Source organism: Phoxinus phoxinus (assembly GCF_949152265.1).
Source record: "Phoxinus phoxinus genome assembly, chromosome: 20".
Classification (NCBI taxonomy): Eukaryota; Metazoa; Chordata; class Actinopteri; order Cypriniformes; family Leuciscidae; genus Phoxinus; species Phoxinus phoxinus.
The window spans coordinates 27,711,113-27,731,940 of NC_136895.1; the positions used below are offsets into that span (position 1 = coordinate 27,711,113).

The window sequence follows — 20,828 nt, forward strand, 5'->3', positions numbered from 1 at the left end:
CAGAAAACCAGTGGAGGGCCACTCCTTGACTCACTTGGCTCTGATAGGCATAAGGGACGTCCGATTATAGATGGGATTAAATGTGCTGTACAATCTGACCCTGTGCTGGCTCCTCTAAGCAAGTAACACTGGGTACGTGTGCGAGACATTACTATTTTAAGTTTTAAATATGGCTGACTGTAGAGGGAAATGCAGTGTCCCTGTTGAAGCCAGCACACACACACAGACAAAAAGTGAAATTGAAGATGTTCCTTGGGGGTGTCGAGTGAAGTTTTCTACATGCACTGCATGCTGTATTAAGTCAGGCTTAAAACGGACTATTTGTATTCTTATCAAATCTGTTCATTGCAGAATCTCTGGCTCTCTATCGACATCTAATGGTTAGAGTATAACATTGAAGTTACTGGTGGAGGAACTATTCATTAAAAAAATGGCTCATTGACATTTTTAATCATTGTTAAAAAAGCTTGTTTTTTATAGATTTTGTTTTAAAAAATATATCATGCACAAACAACAAGGTAACAATAATACATCATTGCAATACAATAGTAAGATCAGGTGCAAAAATGGATTACAAGGAAAACTAAAATAAAGAAATAATAATAATAATAAATGAATGAATGCATTAATTAATTGAACTAAAGAGCTAGGGTTTATTTTCCAATAATATTTTTTATTATAGCAAAACTTGCATTTGCATTTTTACTTTTCATAGTTTTAAGGGCATTTGTGTAGAAAAGAAATACAAAAATCTTTGTCGCTGCTCATAACAAGTCCAAGGAAAATGTCCTTTTGAGAGAAGATTCCAAGATGAGGACACTTTGGGTAAAGCCACATATGAGTATGAAGCCATGAAGACTTCCGTAATAAAAGTGAAGTGAAACACCGTTGTTGTGTGATAGATGGCGATATAGGTCATGTCCCATTCCTCTCGTGCGATCGATAAGCGTGTAATCCTATCTCTGAACTACTCGAAGGAACGAAGGATGTTTAAATCACTCTTTTTTGTGTGTGTGGAAACAACTATCGTCAAGAATAGACACCAGTGGACTTCAGTACCAGACCGCTATCATGTTCGTGTCTCTTTTTAAGTCATTTTTAATCCTGTTCAGCAGTAAGTTCTCAATCTGAGCTGTGACGGGACCACTTTTCATGTTATTCTCTCAGATTTTTGGCTAGGCTATTCAACTCTACAGATGGAGAGCAAATGCATGTTTTTATTTGTATTACTGCACATAGACGGTAAGTTGTGGGCTAAACATTGTTTAAAGCACTTTCGGTTTCAATCGGTTACCTGTAGGCTACAGCTTTATTAAACTTTTTTCTTAAATACCACTGCAGGAAAGGCCAAAAAAAAAAAAAAAAAATCGAAGTGTGCATTTTTTCCAATAGGCTAATTGTTTTATTAAACGAATATGCTTTTGACCTTTGTAAGAATGTGTTAAGGCAAACACTTCACCATAAAGCGAAGACAGGGGGGACAACTCAAGAAGCAACTCTATGTTTTCTGACAGCAACACAACTAACCACGCCTCAGATATTTTGTTAAATCTGCTCCTCAGTCGCTACACATTTAGCCTACACGTTTACCAGAAAGCAAAATCAATTTACAATTTAATTAATCAACAATTTACACCGATCTTCCTGTCTAAAAGTTTAAATCCCTCAGGCTCTAATAGTGAATGTTTGCAGCTTGGACTAGCCAGTATTGTGTATGAGGGCGGTTTCTAGTGACGGATGCCTGTGCTCAGAGACTGTCTACTTAAAGGGATAGTTCACCCAAAAATGAAAACGGGCTTTTAATTTTTTATTCTTTAGTAGAAATGTTAAGAATTATAATTTTTTTTTAATCTAAAACCTTGATCCTTGGTGATTCATAGAATGCAAGTTAATGGCTACCGTGACTGAGAGTAAAAAAAAACATAGGCTATATGGCACCTGACGATTCACTAAGTTTGTAATATCATTGCGCTGCTGGTATGGCAGCAGTTCCTTGGTTATTACGCAGGAATGAGAGGATAGTTCCTAGTCATATTGGCCTAGAAAATCACAACTTTTAATTTTCTCTTAGTACAAGATGTAATGAGCCTATTTCCAAAAGCCAGTGTTCCTTTAAAGGAAATTTTCACTCAAAAAATGAACATCCTGTCATCATTTACTTGCCCTCATGTTGTTTCAAACCTGTGTGAGTTTCTTTATTCTGCTGAACACAAAGGAAGATATTTAGAAGAATGTTGGCAACCAGACAATTTACTTCCATAGTATTTCTTTACTATTGAAGTCGATCACCAACATTCTTCGAAATATCTTCTTTTGTGTTCAAGTTTAAGTACGTCAGGCATAATTGGGTTGAAGAAATTGTGCTGTTTGTGTGTTACAGTGTTTTATATCAGACTCTGGTCCAAAAAAAGGCTCTGTCCTTTACTGTTTATTGTGGTTTTCCTAACAAATCTGAATAAACGTTTCTGTTTGTTCTTCAGGTGTGTTTGGTGATAACGTGAAGTCAGTGCCAGTCACTGAGGGAGATTCAGTCTCTCTACACACTGATGAAACACCGAGCGGAGATCTGACAGTGTGGACCTTTGGACCTGACAATGTCGTCATTGTAATGAACTATGAAATTAAGCAATTTAAAGACAGATTGCTGGTGGACCGACAGTCTGTATCTCTTACCATCAAGAACATCACAGCTAATTTCTCTGGAATATATAAATGTAATATTTTCAGCAGGAGCTTCTACAAGACTTTTAATGTTACTGTCTATGGTGAGTAGCTCAAGTCTTTCAGTGCTATTATCTCTATCGAAAGTTTTGATGTGAAGAAATTAACACAAGTTTGCATTAAAATAAATATTACTTTATCTAAAATTTGGCAAAGGAATAGGAACTTATTGAAGGTCTATGATGTTACTCGAGTCATTGGCCCATGAACTGTTGTACACTAAGCAAACATTCTAGACAACTTTACAACTCAAATAAGGTATAATTAGTTAAGTAATTCATATTGCTTTAACTTAACAAATTGCTATAAGTGCATTATTTCAAAGGTTAAATAAACACTTAATAAACTGAGTGACGAGTCAATTCTTTTCTGCTATAGACAATATTGATGGAACTTAAGAATTTAAGGAATAACTTTTATTATAGAATACATTTTATCTAAATCAGTTTTATAACTTTTCTAAGCAATTCTAGATAATAAAAACTAAATAAAGCACCTACAACCCAGAGAAAAAGTTCTATATAAAATTCAACAAAATTGATTAAAAAAAATGTGGCGCCAATAGATTTCCCACATCAAATGCCAATATATTTGTGAACATGTCAAACTACTGCTTTAAGGTGTCTTTCAGATCTAATTCCTTCCAGATGAACGTGGTGATTTACCAATAAAGGTTGATTTATCTGTAAATAATCTTCTGCCTTTATTATTCTGTCATGTTTTCCAGCCCATCTGCCCGTTCCTGTCATCGGCACAAACTGTTCTTCATCATCATCTTCATCATGTTCATTACTGTGTTCAGTGGTGAATGTGAGTCATGTGACTCTCTCCTGGTACGCAGGAATCAGTGTATTGTCCAGCATCAGTGTGTGTGATCTCAGCATCAGTCTCTCTCTACCTCTGGAGGTGGAATATCAGGATAAAAACACCTACAGCTGTGTGCTGAACAATCCCATCAGCAACCAGACCACACATCTGGACATCCACACACTCTGCCACACATGTGCAGGTATATCTTTAACCAGGCTAACATAACCATGTATACATACACTATTTGGTTTTAAAAGTGAAAACAAAAAACAAGGTGGTGCTAAATAGTCTCGCAGCTTCAACAGATCACGAACAGGTGTTGTTAGATACATTAGATCAGTGGTTCCCAACCTTTTTTTGTCTGAGACCCCCTTTTTCCCAAGAAAATATTTTAGGGCCCCCCTTCACATTTAATGATATTATCGCTCTTGTAAGCTTGCAGCAAGGATGACAAAATATGTTGTTTTCAAACAAATGGTATATGTTTACTATAACCAGATATGTTTATGCACAAATAATAGCCTATAATATTGAAAATACAATAACAAAAACATCAGTAGGCCCTTTGTCGTTTAAAAACGTAAGTTGTAGCTTGTAAATTGGCCCTATTTGAAATGGTAAAAAAAAAGAAAGAGGTTATTAGGCTATCACTAAATGACTTCTGTCTGGGGTCTCAATACTTGCATGTTATTTGTGAGGCTTTATTTTTTATGCTTTTGGCGCTATAGCGAGCGATAATAAACTTGCGTTTATTAAAGTCGGCATGAAATCAAAATTGACCCTATTTACTTTGTTAGCGGATATTACTAGTCTTGTGGTGAACAATTAATCCGTGCAAGTTAATAAACGGAAAAAAATTGTTTGCCGAAGTTATCTTTAATCAAAGTCTGAAAAGTTACTTCCGGGTCTGGAATGGTTCTTTTTTCTGATGACGTAGGCATGAGAACTTGGGTTGTTTAAACGCTTAGCCACTCCCTCAAACTGTTACTCTGCTATGGGCGAGAGATGGAGAGGAGGAGCGCTGAAGTAAAACCCTGCCCTCTGTTCAATATTCCCTTTCACTCGGAAATGCGTCACAACACTTGAGAAAAGTTCTTTGCAACTTCCGGTTCACGCGGACTTTAACAGAATAATGCGTCTTTCGGAAGAACATTGTAGCCGGAACTACTTCTCTCTGTGTACGTCTATGACGAGTCACGCAGGTCCTGGGCTACTCCGCAGCGGCAGCGATCCGAACCAGTGTAAAATAGTCCAAATATTACTTATTATAGGAGTACCATAGTGGTTCAGAATAAGATAAAAACACGGATTGGAAATGGATTCATGATGAACTCGCTCATTATATACATTTTGTACATTTTGAACAGAAAAAAGTTAAGGACTTTTATTTAATGCTCATTGCTCAAAATATGACGCGACCCCCCACAGAGCTCGCTGAGGCCCCCTTGTGGGCTGCGACCCCCCTGTTGGGAACCGATGCATTAGATAGTTACTGGTCGTATACCTTCTCTATTACAGCAGAAGGACTGTCTGTTGGCGCTATAGTGGGCATATGTGTTGGTGTCCTCCTGCTGGCAGCTGTGCTGGCTGTTGCTGCTGTTTACTTTTACAAGAAATCTGCAAAAGCAAAAGAAACGGGTAAGTGTTACATACAGCTGATACAATGAGAAAAATGTGTAACCACAAAACTTTGTAACCAAAATAAAAAAAAATGTGTAACCACAAAACTTTGTAACCAAAATAAAAAAAAATCTGCTAGATTGTGGTAGAAATTGATTGTTATGCTACTTGCTTCACTGTATAAATTATTTTATTATTTTAACAGAGCAGACTACTGAGGAACCGGAGGAAGCTATTCCTCTAAACAGTAGTAAGATATTACTTTATATGTATAACTGTATGTACTGCCAAGTTCTTTTAAAGACATAAATGTCTTTAGACTGTTGATATTTTGAGATTTTCCTCAAAATTGACCTCGCTGATCATTTTAAAGATTTTTTTTAGTAAAGAATGTGAAAAGAACAATAACTAATTTTTGAAAATTTGCTCATTGTGACTCATTTTGATCATCCCCACATAAAATCCCCACATAAAATAGTTATCCCCACATAACTATTTTCTAGTAAACATTAAACAGTAACAGTAAACAGTAACAGTAAACATTAAACAGTAACATTAAACAGTAACATTAAACAGTAACATTAAACAGTAACAGTAAACAGTAACATTAAACAGTAACATTAAACAGTAACAGTAAACAGTAACAGTAAACAGTAACAGTAAACATCAAACAGTAACATTAAACAGTAACATTAAACAGTAACATTAAACAGTAACAGTAAACAGTAACGTTAAACAGTAACGTTAAACAGTAACATTAAACAGTAACAGTAAACAGTAACAGTAAACAGTAACAGTAAACATTAAACAGTAACATTAAACAGTAACATTAAACAGTAACATTAAACAGTAACAGTAACAGTAAACATTAAACAGTAACATTAAACAGTAACATTAAACAGTAACATTAAACAGTAACATTAAACAGTAACAGTAAACAGTAACGTTAAACAGTAACAGTAAACAGTAACAGTAAACATTAAACAGTAACATTAAACAGTAACATTAAACAGTAACGTTAAACAGTAACATTAAACAGTAACAGTAACAGTAAACATTAAACAGTAACATTAAACAGTAACATTAAACAGTAACAGTAAACAGTAACGTTAAACAGTAACAGTAAACAGTAACAGTAAACATTAAACAGTAACATTAAACAGTAACATTAAACAGTAACGTTAAACAGTAACATTAAACAGTAACAGTAACAGTAAACATTAAACAGTAACATTAAACAGTAACATTAAACAGTAACATTAAACAGTAACAGTAAACAGTAACGTTAAACAGTAACGTTAAACAGTAACATTAAACAGTAACAGTAAACAGTAACAGTAAACAGTAACAGTAAACAGTAACAGTAAACATTAAACAGTAACATTAAACAGTAACATTAAACAGTAACATTAAACGGTAACAGTAAACAGTAACAGTAAACAGTAACAGTAAACAGTAACAGTAAACAGTAACAGTAACAGTAACAGTAACAGTAAACAGTAACAGTAAACAGTAACAGTAAACAGTAACATTAAACAGTAACAGTAAACAGTAACAGTAAACATTAAACAGTAACATTAAACAGTAACATTAAACAGTAACATTAAACGGTAACAGTAAACAGTAACAGTAACAGTAAACAGTAACAGTAACAGTAAACAGTAACAGTAAACAGTAACAGTAAACAGTAACATTAAACAGTAACATTAAACAGTAACAGTAACATTAAACAGTAACAGTAAACATTAAACAGTAACATTAAACAGTAACATTAAACAGTAACATTAAACAGTAACATTAAACAGTAAACATTAAACAGTAACATTAAACAGTAACATTAAACAGTAACATTAAACAGTAACATTAAACAGTAACAGTAAACAGTAACGTTAAACAGTAACATTAAACAGTAACATTAAACAGTAACAGTAAACAGTAACGTTAAACAGTAACAGTAAACAGTAACAGTAAACATTAAACAGTAACATTAAACAGTAACATTAAACAGTAACGTTAAACAGTAACATTAAACAGTAACAGTAACAGTAAACAGTAACAGTAAACAGTAACAGTAAACAGTAACATTAAACAGTAACATTAAACAGTAACAGTAACATTAAACAGTAACAGTAAACATTAAACAGTAACATTAAACAGTAACATTAAACAGTAACATTAAACAGTAACATTAAACAGTAACAGTAAACAGTAACGTTAAACAGTAACATTAAACAGTAACATTAAACAGTAACAGTAAACAGTAACGTTAAACAGTAACAGTAAACAGTAACAGTAAACATTAAACAGTAACATTAAACAGTAACATTAAACAGTAACGTTAAACAGTAACATTAAACAGTAACAGTAACAGTAAACATTAAACAGTAACATTAAACAGTAACATTAAACAGTAACAGTAAACAGTAACGTTAAACAGTAACGTTAAACAGTAACATTAAACAGTAACAGTAAACAGTAACAGTAAACAGTAACAGTAAACAGTAACAGTAAACATTAAACAGTAACATTAAACAGTAACAGTAAACAGTAACGTTAAACAGTAACATTAAACAGTAACAGTAAACAGTAACAGTAAACAGTAACAGTAAACAGTAACAGTAAACATTAAACAGTAACATTAAACAGTAACAGTAAACAGTAACGTTAAACAGTAACAGTAAACAGTAACAGTAAACATTAAACAGTAACATTAAACAGTAACATTAAACAGTAACGTTAAACAGTAACATTAAACAGTAACAGTAACAGTAAACATTAAACAGTAACATTAAACAGTAACATTAAACAGTAACAGTAAACAGTAACGTTAAACAGTAACGTTAAACAGTAACATTAAACAGTAACAGTAAACAGTAACAGTAAACAGTAACAGTAAACAGTAACAGTAAACATTAAACAGTAACATTAAACAGTAACAGTAAACAGTAACGTTAAACAGTAACATTAAACAGTAACAGTAAACAGTAACAGTAAACAGTAACAGTAAACAGTAACAGTAAACATTAAACAGTAACATTAAACAGTAACAGTAAACAGTAACGTTAAACAGTAACAGTAAACAGTAACAGTAAACATTAAACAGTAACATTAAACAGTAACATTAAACAGTAACGTTAAACAGTAACATTAAACAGTAACAGTAAACATTAAACAGTAACATTAAACAGTAACATTAAACAGTAACAGTAAACAGTAACGTTAAACAGTAACGTTAAACAGTAACATTAAACAGTAACAGTAAACAGTAAACAGTAAACAGTAACAGTAAACAGTAACAGTAAACAGTAACAGTAAACAGTAACAGTAAACATTAAACAGTAACATTAAACAGTAACATTAAACGGTAACAGTAAACATTAAACAGTAACATTAAACAGTAACATTAAACAGTAACATTAAACGGTAACAGTAAACAGTAACAGTAAACAGTAACAGTAAACAGTAACAGTAACATTAAACAGTAACATTAAACAGTAACAGTAACAGTAAACAGTAACATTAAACAGTAACAGTAACATTAAACAGTAACAGTAACAGTAACATTAAACAGTAACAGTAACATTAAACAGTAACAGTAACAGTAAACAGTAACAGTAAACAGTAACAGTAAACAGTAACATTAAACAGTAACATTAAACAGTAACAGTAACAGTAACATTAAACAGTAACAGTAAACAGTAACAGTAAACAGTAACAGTAAACAGTAAACAGTAAACAGTAACAGTAAACAGTAAACAGTAACAGTAACAGTAAACAGTAACAGTAACAGTAAACAGTAACAGTAAACAGTAACAGTAAACAGTAACAGTAACAGTAACAGTAAACAGTAACAGTAACAGTAAACAGTAACAGTAAACAGTAACAGTAAACAGTAACATTAAACAGTAACAGTAAACAGTAACATTAAACAGTAACATTAAACAGTAACAGTAACAGTAAACAGTAACAGTAACATTAAACAGTAACAGTAACATTAAACAGTAACAGTAACAGTAAACAGTAACAGTAAACAGTAACATTAAACAGTAACATTAAACAGTAACAGTAACAGTTACATTAAACAGTAACAGTAAACAGTAACAGTAAACAGTAACAGTAAACAGTAACAGTAACAGTAACAGTAAACAGTAACAGTAACAGTAAACAGTAACAGTAAACAGTAACAGTAAACAGTAACAGTAAACAGTAACAGTAACAGTAACAGTAAACAGTAACAGTAACAGTAAACAGTAACAGTAAACAGTAAACAGTAACAGTAAACAGTAACATTAAACAGTAACATTAAACAGTAACAGTAACATTAAACAGTAACAGTAAACATTAAACAGTAACATTAAACAGTAACAGTAAACAGTAACAGTAACAGTAACAGTAACAGTAAACAGTAACAGTAAACAGTAACATTAAACAGTAACATTAAACAGTAACAGTAACAGTTACATTAAACAGTAACAGTAAACAGTAACAGTAAACAGTAACAGTAAACAGTAACAGTAACAGTAACAGTAACAGTAAACAGTAACAGTAAACAGTAACAGTAAACAGTAACAGTAAACAGTAACAGTAAACAGTAACAGTAAACAGTAACAGTAACAGTAAACAGTAACAGTAAACAGTAAACAGTAACAGTAAACAGTAACATTAAACAGTAACAGTAAACAGTAACATTAAACAGTAACATTAAACAGTAACAGTAACATTAAACAGTAACAGTAAACATTAAACAGTAACATTAAACAGTAACAGTAAACAGTAACAGTAACAGTAAACAGTAACAGTAAACAGTAACAGTAACAGTAACATTAAACAGTAACATTAAACAGTAACAGTAAACAGTAACAGTAAACAGTAACATTAAACAGTAACATTAAACAGTAACAGTAAACAGTAACAGGAACAGTAAACAGTAACAGTAAACAGTAACAGTAAACAGTAAACAGTAACAGTAACAGTAAACCGTAACATTAAACAGTAACAGTAAACAGTAACAGTAAACAGTAACATTAAACAGTAACAGTAACAGTAAACAGTAAACAGTAACAGTAACAGTAAACAGTAACAGTAAACAGTAACAGTAAACAGTAACAGTAACAGTAAACAGTAACAGTAAACAGTAACAGTAACAGTAAACAGTAACAGTAAACAGTAACAGTAACATTAAACTGTAACAGTAAACAGTAACAGTAAACAGTAACGTTAAACAGTAACAGTAACAGTAACAGTAACAGTAAACAGTAACAGTAACAGTAAACAGTAAACAGTAACAGTAAACCGTAACAGTAACATTAAACTGTAACAGTAAACAGTAACAGTAAACAGTAACGTTAAACAGTAACAGTAACATTAAACAGTAACAGTAAACAGTAACAGTAAACAGTAACATTAAACAGTAACAGTAACAGTAAACAGTAACAGTAACAGTAACAGTAACAGTAAACAGTAAACAGTAACAGTAACAGTAAACAGTAACAGTAAACAGTAACAGTAAACAGTAACGTTAAACAGTAACATTAAACAGTAACATTAAACAGTAACATTAAACAGTAACAGTAACATTAAACAGTAACATTAAACAGTAACAGTAAACAGTAACGTTAAACAGTAACAGTAACAGTAAACAATACCTACAACACTGCAAAAAGTGATTTTCTCACTGAAATGACATAAGATATCATGTCTTGTTTTATCATAAATTGATCAAACTTTTCATGCAAGTTTATTTTTCGGACCCCATGGCAGATTTTTTGTATCTGAGTAAATGTATCTTTATTTAAAAATGTTTTCATATAAAATGTTTTTTTGAGCAGTGAACTAAATTAATTTCACTTGGAGGACAACATGAATGAAAAACAACAACACACTACTCTGAAACCACAATCAAGAAGTTAACTATCAATTATTGTTTAAACAGATCCAGCTCTTGGAAATGATGTTGTTGGAGATGATGATGTTGACCATCCAAATAACGGTAAGATATTGAATTACTGTGAGCACCAACTGAATCTCTCTGTGTGTTGTCTGTCTGCAATTAGTCTGTAATGGCAATCTCAGCCATTTTCCCTTCTTCGCTATTTCCAAAAGAGTTTTGCACAAAGGATTTGATGCATTGATCTATAACTTGTCTTGAAAAGCTTTACTTTTTCTTTGTCTTGTTACATTATAAGGGAAATCAACTCAAAACTACTTTGCACGTATTCACGTTCCAAAGACAGCCTTTTTTTCTAGCCTTTTTCAAAAGACTGTCTAGCACCAACAAACCTTCTTCCTTCTTTTCCATGTGATACAGTACACATAACACAAGATATACATTTATCAAAAAACTTAATTTGATATAAGGGTAAATATTACACAATTATGAATGCAGTTATGGCTCTAACAGGCCCAAATCGGATTAAGATCTTTTGTCTTTAGCAGATGGGGAAATGCCTTATCAGCGGAGAGATTTACCAAACCGTAAGTTACTTTAAAACAATGTGCGCTTTCATTGTCCATTACAAGTAATCATCATTTTTTTAAATCCTGTGATTATTGTTTGAACAGGTCAGGAAGAATATGATCCACTTCATGGTAAGATCCCATGATAATTTCCAATATTGCAGAAACCTAAGGTTTGTTGAACAAGATATTAGTTGTACACCACCTCTACATGTTTAATTCCTGTTTTGAATTTTTTTCTTTCTCCAGATATGTATCCTGTTGTGATAGATCAAGTGAAGAAAAGAAAAGTGAAGCATGGAGAAACTATCACTCTAAACTCTGGTGTTGCTGACGTACAGGCAGATGATCTACTTCGTTGGAAATACGCTGATTCCAGAGTCTCTGACTCCACAACCTTATTTACTGTCATAGCTGTGTGCCATAATAGGAACCACAGGTTCACAGTGAAGGATGGTCCTGGTGGGAAATTTAAAGACAGACTGACACTGGATCATAAAACTGGAAATCTCACTATCAAGAACATGAGAGTCAAAGACACCGGGCATTTTAAACTTGAGATCGTCAACAACACAAATCGCTTTACCAAAACAATCAAAGTCCACGTCCGTGGTGAGAAACTTAAGCCAACCTCTATTTTCACTTTTTTTTTTTTTTTAACCCATGCAGTCAATTATTACATCATGTTATTAGTAATAATAATAATAATAATATGTTTCTGTCCACACTTCACAATAGTAGTGTTTTTAATAGCTTTCATTCTTAGTTTTTTTCTCCTAATAAATAATAAAAGGACCATATCTAAATGCATGTGTTACTGTGTTTAGAATCATAATTATACACTGTAAAAAATGACAACACAAGTTTTTACGTTGCTTTAACTCATCAAAATAAGTTAAGCAATTTGCATCTTTTTTTATAAGTTACACAAGATTCAACTATTTTCTTTAAGTCGGTTTAATGTAATTTATGTCGAAATTACTTAAACATTCAAGTTGATTGTACTTCTATTTAAATCAGCAACTTTTTTACAGTTGCAATCAGTTTAAGATAGTGTAAATCTGTGTTTACAGTCACATGATGCATTTTTTCTTATGACATCTATTTTAAAATGAATATTTAATTTGCTATACAGTGCAGTTGAACTCTGCGGCTTTCTCTCTTTTTACCTTCTGTGTTTCTTTGTTTTCTTACAGCTGCCACACACATATGTGGGGATGATCTAAATGAGACAAATTTGTCCTTGATTCCAGAAGAGGACCCCAACAACACTAGTACATATACTGTTGAGCCGACGGACACGTTATCCAATGAGGATGAGGAGGAGTCAGGTGGGGAACGGTGACACAGTTTCACATGACAATGCCAGTCGGCAGATGTAGTCTATACGGATTTACACACACGCATACTAATTTTTTTAGTGGTTAAGAAGTGATTCATGAAGTGCATGTAATGTGACTATGCAAAAACAGGTGCTTGTTATGTGTTGATAACTATATTTGATGAGAATATTTTTCTAAATATAGTGCTAAAGACATGCTTTTAATACACTAACATTTTCAATATGCTAATCTCTGGATTGTAAACATAAACAGTATCAGGGTATTTTGTATCTCATATAATAAATTGAGTGGCATATTTCCATTAACGTTTGTGTAAATATTTGTGAGCATATTGAGTTTTTAATATTCAGGCCAGTGTTTATTTACATACGGTACTGTGATATTTGAGATGCTCTTTGTAAATTTACTGTGAAAACATACACTCCGTATAAAATGTATAGACTAATACTCTGTATAGACAAATAAAACTTTATTGTAAAAATGCCAATTAATATATATATATTATATTTTAAAATGCTTATATTCTTGCTTAGGCTTATAAGAAAACATATTCTGCAAAAATATATTTGAAAAACCCCCAACAACATTAAATTATGGGTGATTGAATGGCTAATGTTGACTGGACTAATAAACACAAATCCAGCCAATATTTGATAGATAAATTTTTAAAAATGAACATAACTGCTTCAAAATGGGTGTGTAATTTACATATTAGAACAAAACGTCAAAGTATCGTCAAGTTATGTTTACCACAGGCTTTATTTTACTCATAAATAAAAAAATAAAAAAAATGGATCTACAAAAGTCCAGTTTTAGGTTTACACTATTTTCAGTTTGAAATAGTTCTAATGGTTACAAGAGCTTGTTTATTCAACAAACGTGTTTAAAATGTATTTTGCAGTTCTATTGCAAATGTAATGTTTGTCAACTGGAGCACATTATGCATGGGTTGTGATGAAATAAAGGCTAATGTGTGTTTTCATTTGTGTGTTTTTTTATGTGATTGTTAGACACCAGTTAATCATTTTGTGAACCTCAGTATAAAATGAATTATAAATAATATAATAACTAATGTTGCAGCAATTAGTTATGATTCCCAAATAATACATTTTGCACGAAAGAAGATATTTTGAAGAATGTTGGTAACTCCTCCCATTTTTTTCCTACTATGGAGGTCAATGGGGTCCATCAACTGTCTGGTTACCAAAATGCTTCAAAATATATTCTTTTGTGTTCAACAGAAGAAAGAAACTCATTCAGGTTTGGAACAACTTGAGGGTGATTAAAGGATCATTTTTTTTTTTTTTTTTTTTTTTGATGAACTGTTCCTTTAAGGGTTTCTTTAAAAACATAAAACGTCTTCCGTTTTAAATTTCCCTAAAATAGGTCGATATATTTTTTATTATGAGGGTTATCAGACATCATAATCTATATTCAACTTTGCAACGTCAATATGCAACGTCTTATGACGTCCTGGGGTCAGTCCATTATTCATCACACAACGTTGCAAGAAGAGAAACCATACTAACGCTTATCGATGTGATGATGAGTTGTGAGTTTGTATTCTTAACATCCCATTTTCCAGATATAATTTACTAGCCACTGATTTGATCCATAACTTTAGCTTGTTAACTGTTAAAAAAAGGCTTGCATATCTCTTGTAATTTGGCATCGTTTCGTCTGTGGATTGATTTAGCCATCATCACTGAAAGCTTTTTGAGTTGATTTGTTGATTTATTTAGTTTGCTCTTGAAAATGCTAGTTGTGAATTTAAGGTAAAATTGAACTAATGAAATGATCCGCAGCACATACTTACATAATATTATTTAAAAAAATAATAATTAATAAATAAGTCACCAGAACTGAACACTGTAAAAAAAAATTGCTGCGATTATTTATCACAACTTAAAATCCAACATTGTTTCAACTTTAAAAAGTAGTGACTTAAAATATTAAGTTCAGTTAACTTTAGTTTAGTTAAGTTGGATATTTAAGTTATCTCAACAAATTTTAAGTTGTTATAACTAATCGCAGCCACATTTTTTACAGTGAATGTTTTTGGTGTTTTTGCAAAAAATAAATAAATAATAATAATTCCCAGAGCCCCCAAGACATTTTAAGGTACTTTATTAAAATTTATGTTGGGCCTGTGCGCCTGTGATGATCAAACGCCCCTGATTCAAACAAAGGTGTGTGATGTGCACCAAAAGTTCAAAGGTTTAACACACTGAAGCTCAACTGAGAACACTTTCTGAACACTGTGGGTAACAACATTAAAGAGGCAATATCCTGACACTAAAGGGCAGGTTCTTCAGAAGTCACAAGTTTGCAAATCGAAACACTTCCCGCCAACGCTTACATGCTGACAGGCCACAAACAGGTCCGCTACCTACATTACCAGACCACAAACACACAAGAAGATGTTTACTAAGCACAGCGTAGATGAAAGAAAAGACCAATTTGTGTCAGAAATGGACATTAAGTAAAAATATTATGAGCTGCATGCCATGTGGTTTTAGAGTGCATTTATATAATTTTTAAAACTTTCCCCTCCCAATATTATGCTAAAATAAACACAAACAAGAGATTTTTTTGGTATTCTTGATATTCTTTTAAAATTCTTGTTATATTAGGCTAAATCAGTTTGAGGTTGATTTCTGAGCTCTTCTTTTCTGCTCAGCTCTTCTGGATGTGATGTCATAAACCAGAACAGCGACAGTAGCCACGCCCACCAGAGCAGAGAGGACCAATTGGATCACAGCTTTATTAGAATCACAACAGCAGACACATTCTGAAGGGGAAAAAAACAACAGAAAATATCAATATATACAATTACTTGATCGTATGCTGCTGATGTGCTGTTGAAGTGATGGTTTAATGCTACCTGCACATGTGTGGCAGAGTGTGTGGATGTCCAGATGTGTGGTCTGGTTGCTGATGGGATTGTTCAGCACACAGCTGTAGGTGTTTTTATCCTGATATTCCACCTCCAGAGGTAGAGAGAGACTGATGCTGAGATCACACACACTGATGCTGGACAATACACTGAGTCCTTTGTACCAGGAGAGAGTCGCATCACACACATTCACCACTGAACACAGCAGCACACATTTGGACACTGATGATCCTGATGATGATGATGGATTTTGAGGACAGTAACTAGCGATGACAGGAATGGGAAGATGAGCTGGAAAACATGAGAGAAATATAAATTAAGAGTTTGTTTCCTTTTTTTGAGAACCTCTACCTAATAAGTACTCACCGATGACAGTAACATTGAAAGTTTTCTTCGAAACTTTATGTCCAATCATCTGTGCTTTATAAAGCCCAGATTCTGTGGTTCTGATGTTCGTGATGGTCAGAGATCCAGTCTGATTATCCAGCTTCAGTCTGTCTCTGAATCTGTCATTATTTTCAGAGATGATTTGGGAAGATATGTTGAGTTTAGCGATGCAATAGTCTCCGCACATCCACATTACCAGATCGTCTTCTTGTATTTTATTCACACCAGTCTGTAGGGTGAGAGAATCTCCCTCCATCACTGACACCGACTCGATTTCTTCTGCCTCAACACCAAACACACCTGAAACATACAAGGGCACTTTCTCAATCAAAGTAACATACAAGGGCACTTTCTCAATCAAAGTAACTTTCTGTTAGATCCTTAGTTTCAGTTAAAATGCCTGAAATTAATAAAAGTCATTCTATTTTTTATGTAAGCTTGTTTTAGCCACAGAATTAAAATAAATAAAAAGTTAATTGCGACTTTATCTTTATAATACTTTATTTCTTGCAATTGTGAGTTCATAGCTTGCAATTCCGATCAAAACTCATCCAAATGCAGTTTTATTTAAGCAAACAACAATCCAAGCGCAGGGAGCAGAAGCCAGGGATCACAGGAGCATAACTGAGGACACCAACGACACATCCAACAACGGACAAGATCCGACCAAGAACACAGGAAACACTGGGGTTTATATTCACAAGGGGTGATAGATAAACAAGACTGTGGTCACACACACAAGATCGTGGTAGCCATCAACGGCAGTACAGGTGAGAGTGGTAGGACCTCCAGGACCACTGGACTTGGGACCACTGGACTTGGAAGAGCTGAGACCACTAGACTTGAAAGAGTTGAGACCACTGAACTTGGGACTGCCAGACTTGAGACTACTGGACTTGGAAGCACCGGACTTGAGACCACCGGATTCAGGACCACCTGACTCGTAAGTGCTGAAACTACTGGACTTGGGACCGCCAAACTTGAGGCCACCGGACTTGGAAGTGCTGAGACCACTGGACTTGGGACTGCCAGACTTGAGACTACTGGACTTGGGACTGCCAGACTTGAGACTACTGGACTTGGGACTGCCAGACTTGAGACTACTGGACTTGGAAGCACTGGACTTGAGACCACCGGATTCAGGACCACCTGACTCGTAAGTGCTGAAACTACTGGACTTGGGACCGCCAAACTTGAGGCCACTGGACTTGGAAGTGCTGAGACCACTGGACTTGGGACTGCCAGACTTGAGACTACTGGACTTGGAAGCACTGGACTTGAGACCACCTGATTCAGGACCACCTGACTCGTAAGTGCTGAGACTACTGGACTTGGGACCGCCAAACTTGAGACCAATGGACTTGGAAGTGCTGAGACCACTAGACTTGAAAGAGTTGAGACCACTGGACTTGGGACTGCCAGACTTGAGACTACTGGACTTGGAAGCACTGGACTTGAGACCACCTGATTCAGGACCACCTGACTCGTAAGTGCTGAGACTACTGGACTTGGGACCGCCAAACTTGAGACCAATGGACTCGTAAGTGCTGAAACTACTGGACTTGGGACCGCCAAACTTGAGACCAATGGACTCGTAAGTGCTGAAACTACTGGACTTGGGACCGCCAAACTTGAAGCCACCGGACTTGGAAGTGCTGAGACCACTGGACTTGAGAGCTGAGGCCATTGAACTCGGGACACTGGGCTTAGCTGGGCTTGGTAGCGGGCTTGTGTGCTTGTAGATTCATCCTGGAGGAGTTGAATTTAGGGGCTCATTTATCCCAAAATTAAAGCGGTCTTGAAAGCGGTTTCCTCTCAGTTCAGACAGTTAGCCAGTGCACAAAACTGAACTGTATATTCCTTTATAGCATGCTTACCTTGCCAGAGGAACAGACGTTTCTCTGCTGGAGCCATTGTGATTTATTCAGAGAGTATGATCCAAATGCAGTTTTATTTAAGCAAACAACAATCCAAGCACAAGGAGCAGAAACCAGGAATCACAGGAGCAGAACTGAGGACACCAACAACACATCCAACAACGGACAAGATCCGATCAAGAACACAGGAAACACTGGGGTTTATATTCACACAAGGGGTGATAGATAAACAAGACACGCTTGGGAACAGTCAGGGAACTAATAAACAAGAAAACTACAGACTGACTACAAAATGGCACTAGAAACAGAAAACAGGAAAATAACCGGGATACAACCTAAAAATCCAAGTAACAGAAAAACAAAACGGAGACCATGTAACATCCAGGTTTACTCGCAATTCTGACTTTATTTCTCATAATTAGTTTAGATATGAAGTCAGTATTCTGATAAATTCAGAATTGCCAGTTTTTTTATTCTGTGGCAGAAACAAGCTTCCATGAATTTGACACTAATTTAAAAGTTAAAAGATTTGAATTCAAGTCATTTGGATTGTACAGAAAGAGAAGTCAAAACCAAAAAAATTAATACAAAGCAACATTACACAAAGGAAGCAAAATGGACCTGATGTTTTAAAGTGTGTAGTTATGGAAGATGTTATAAATGGAAAGTTTAATAAAAATTTACTTATTTTCCTGGCAAAATTGTACTTATGTACTGGCAATGCTTTAAGTGGGGGAAAAGTGCTGGTACCCTCGCTTTGACTCTGATTGGCAAAGTACCGGTCTATGACCCACCAAATTATGTGACCCATATAGGCACTGTAGTGACAGTAGGGTTGTGATTATAGGATTGGGATCAGGTTGGATTAGCTCAATACAACGCCTAGGGTCACAGAATTCGGCACATCACCGACAAAATGTGAGAAGTGGCGTTACGCCAGAAAAAGTAAAGGTACGCTAAAGATTAAAATCTAGAAGTGCTGATACGGCATACCAACTTCGAGCATTGTCCCAAATCTCAAATGCAAATAAAGTCTCAAATACACACATACTGTAAATCACTGCACTGGTTTTAAACTGTCCCAGTAATACCACAGATTGATAAGATTGTAATTTAGGACAAAGCTAGAACTACTACCAAAAGCAAGAGCATCGCTAAAAACAACTAAGATGTTAATTTACATTCAGAAATAACATTTTGAAAACTTTAAGGGAAAGTTTTAGAGCATATTTTTTGTTAGCTGGGTAGCTGTGACGTAGCTGAATACCTTTAGACAAATGTTGTAAGGAAATACAAACCCTTTAGTAATTTTCAACAGTAGGCATTTTACACCATTACAAAACTGCATGAAGTGAAAAGCTAAAAACACATTTTAACTTACCAACGAGACGCCAGTAGCACAAACAAAAGAAAGCAAACCCGTGAAGCATTTTTATCAGCAGTTGGCTGTCTGTTCTGAGAAAACAACATTTGAGATGAGACCAAGTGTGAATCCACCCCCTTAACACTTTTCCACCTCCCTCCCCGTGCTCATGCACCCACTGTGATTGTGTTTGTTCTACTTGCATATGTTTAACTTATTCTATACTTATTAGGTATTTAGCTGTTGGTAAAAAATATGTAATTTTTCTTGATTAGTTATGATTAGTTGATTCCTGTAACTCAAACAGTAGAGCATTGGCGCTTGCAACGCCAAGGTCATGGGTTCGATTCCCAGGGAAAGCAAGAATTGATAAGTATGTAAATGTGTAGCTTGAAATGCAATGCTTTGGATAAAAGCGTTTGCCAAATATGTAAATGCATATGTCAAACTTGCTGATATTTCTATAGAAAGAAGAGACATTTCGCTATATTTTACATTATAAACTGTGACTAAATTGCAAGTTCTCATAACGGTTACATTTGTTTGTACAATAGTAAATGATCATTGGTAAATGGTGCTGATCATTTTAAATAGCCTATTATTGTTGATGGATTCACTACTTTAACAGTTAACCTGTATTGTGTAACAGGAAAACAGTCTGTGATGTTAGTTATCAGGACAGGAAGAAGCCCGTTCAACCACACAGGACATTCAATAGACACATGCACAACATATTTGTCCGCTCAACATAACAAAACCACATATCTCTTTGTTGATCCAAATAAATGAGACCACAGCAGGTTTCAATTTGACTCGCAGGTCAATAAAACACACAGGTCTTCTGTGAATCTTTTTATCTTCTAATGTGTTAAACTAAAACTACCGATACTATTTTTGTTGTTATTATAGCTACCATCAACAAATTCCAAAATAACACCTTATTTTTATTGGAACATGTCAGTTTGATTTGGGGTCAATTTGATTTCATGGTGCCAGTATGCAAGAACAAGTCTTAGTAACGCCACTGTTTCCCCAAGTGGTCACCAGGTGGAACTGCAGTACAGTAAAATAAATAAATCAAGGAGAGTCCAAACTCGGTCCTGCAGAGTTCAGCTCTAACTTGCATTAAACCCCTGCCTGGAAGTTTAGTAAGACCTTGATTAGCTGGTTCGGGTGTGTTTAATTGGGGTTGGAGCTGAACTCTGCAGGACAGTGGCCCTCCACGACTGGACACCCCTGTCCTATGCCTTTTGCTTTCTAAAGAAAATTACAGAAGAAATGTTGTTAATCTACATGTTTCTTTTGTTCTTATGTCAAAAGAACTTCTTATGCGCCTGTAGAAAAAATGACAGACG

General features: G+C 34.5%; 2 protein-coding genes across 5 annotated transcripts; one reads left to right on the forward strand and one right to left on the reverse strand.

Annotated features, from left to right (window-relative positions):
• The first annotated feature begins 874 nt into the window (after positions 1 to 874).
• Positions 875 to 13,926, forward strand: LOC306987984 (uncharacterized protein). 4 transcript variants are annotated; one of them, XM_079592665.1, is made up of 10 exons: positions 875 to 1,242; positions 2,481 to 2,765; positions 3,449 to 3,730; positions 5,050 to 5,169; positions 5,357 to 5,401; positions 11,084 to 11,140; positions 11,584 to 11,625; positions 11,713 to 11,739; positions 11,857 to 12,219; positions 12,804 to 13,926. In XM_079592665.1, exons 1-10 carry the CDS (start codon positions 1,197 to 1,199, stop codon positions 12,950 to 12,952), a joined length of 1,416 nt encoding a protein of 471 aa, XP_079448791.1. In that variant the 5' UTR covers positions 875 to 1,196; the 3' UTR covers positions 12,953 to 13,926. The 4 variants fall into 4 exon arrangements, with proteins under 4 accessions (XP_079448791.1, XP_079448792.1, XP_079448793.1 ...); XM_079592666.1 differs by having other exon boundaries at positions 11,587 to 11,625; XM_079592667.1 differs by having other exon boundaries at positions 5,053 to 5,169.
• A 1,134-nt stretch (positions 13,927 to 15,060) lies between these two features.
• Positions 15,061 to 19,612, reverse strand: LOC306988003 (uncharacterized protein). The gene is made up of 4 exons (XM_079592699.1): positions 19,492 to 19,612; positions 16,213 to 16,533; positions 15,835 to 16,137; positions 15,061 to 15,741 (listed from the first exon to the last, which is right to left on the reverse strand). The coding sequence occupies exons 1-4, from the start codon at positions 19,538 to 19,540 to the stop codon at positions 15,590 to 15,592; spliced, it is 825 nt and encodes a 274-aa protein (XP_079448825.1). The 5' UTR covers positions 19,541 to 19,612; the 3' UTR covers positions 15,061 to 15,589.
• Positions 19,613 to 20,828: the final 1,216 nt, after the last annotated feature.

What these genes read in the sequence shown, in the direction of transcription:
- LOC306987984 (XM_079592665.1), top strand. Translation starts at nt 1,197, where the DNA reads ATGGAGAGCAAATGCATGTTTTTATTTGTATTACTGCACATAGACG. An exon ending in TGTATTACTGCACATAGACG is followed by an intron (nt 1,243 to 2,480) that starts GTAAGTTGTGGG and finishes TTTGTTCTTCAG; the next exon opens with GTGTGTTTGGTGATAACGTG. An exon ending in TTTTAATGTTACTGTCTATG is followed by an intron (nt 2,766 to 3,448) that starts GTGAGTAGCTCA and finishes CATGTTTTCCAG; the next exon opens with CCCATCTGCCCGTTCCTGTC.
- LOC306988003 (XM_079592699.1), bottom strand. Translation starts at nt 19,540, where the DNA reads ATGCTTCACGGGTTTGCTTTCTTTTGTTTGTGCTACTGGCGTCTCGTT. An exon ending in GTGCTACTGGCGTCTCGTTG is followed by an intron (nt 16,534 to 19,491) that starts GTAAGTTAAAAT and finishes TGTATGTTTCAG; the next exon opens with GTGTGTTTGGTGTTGAGGCA. An exon ending in TTTCAATGTTACTGTCATCG is followed by an intron (nt 16,138 to 16,212) that starts GTGAGTACTTAT and finishes CATGTTTTCCAG; the next exon opens with CTCATCTTCCCATTCCTGTC.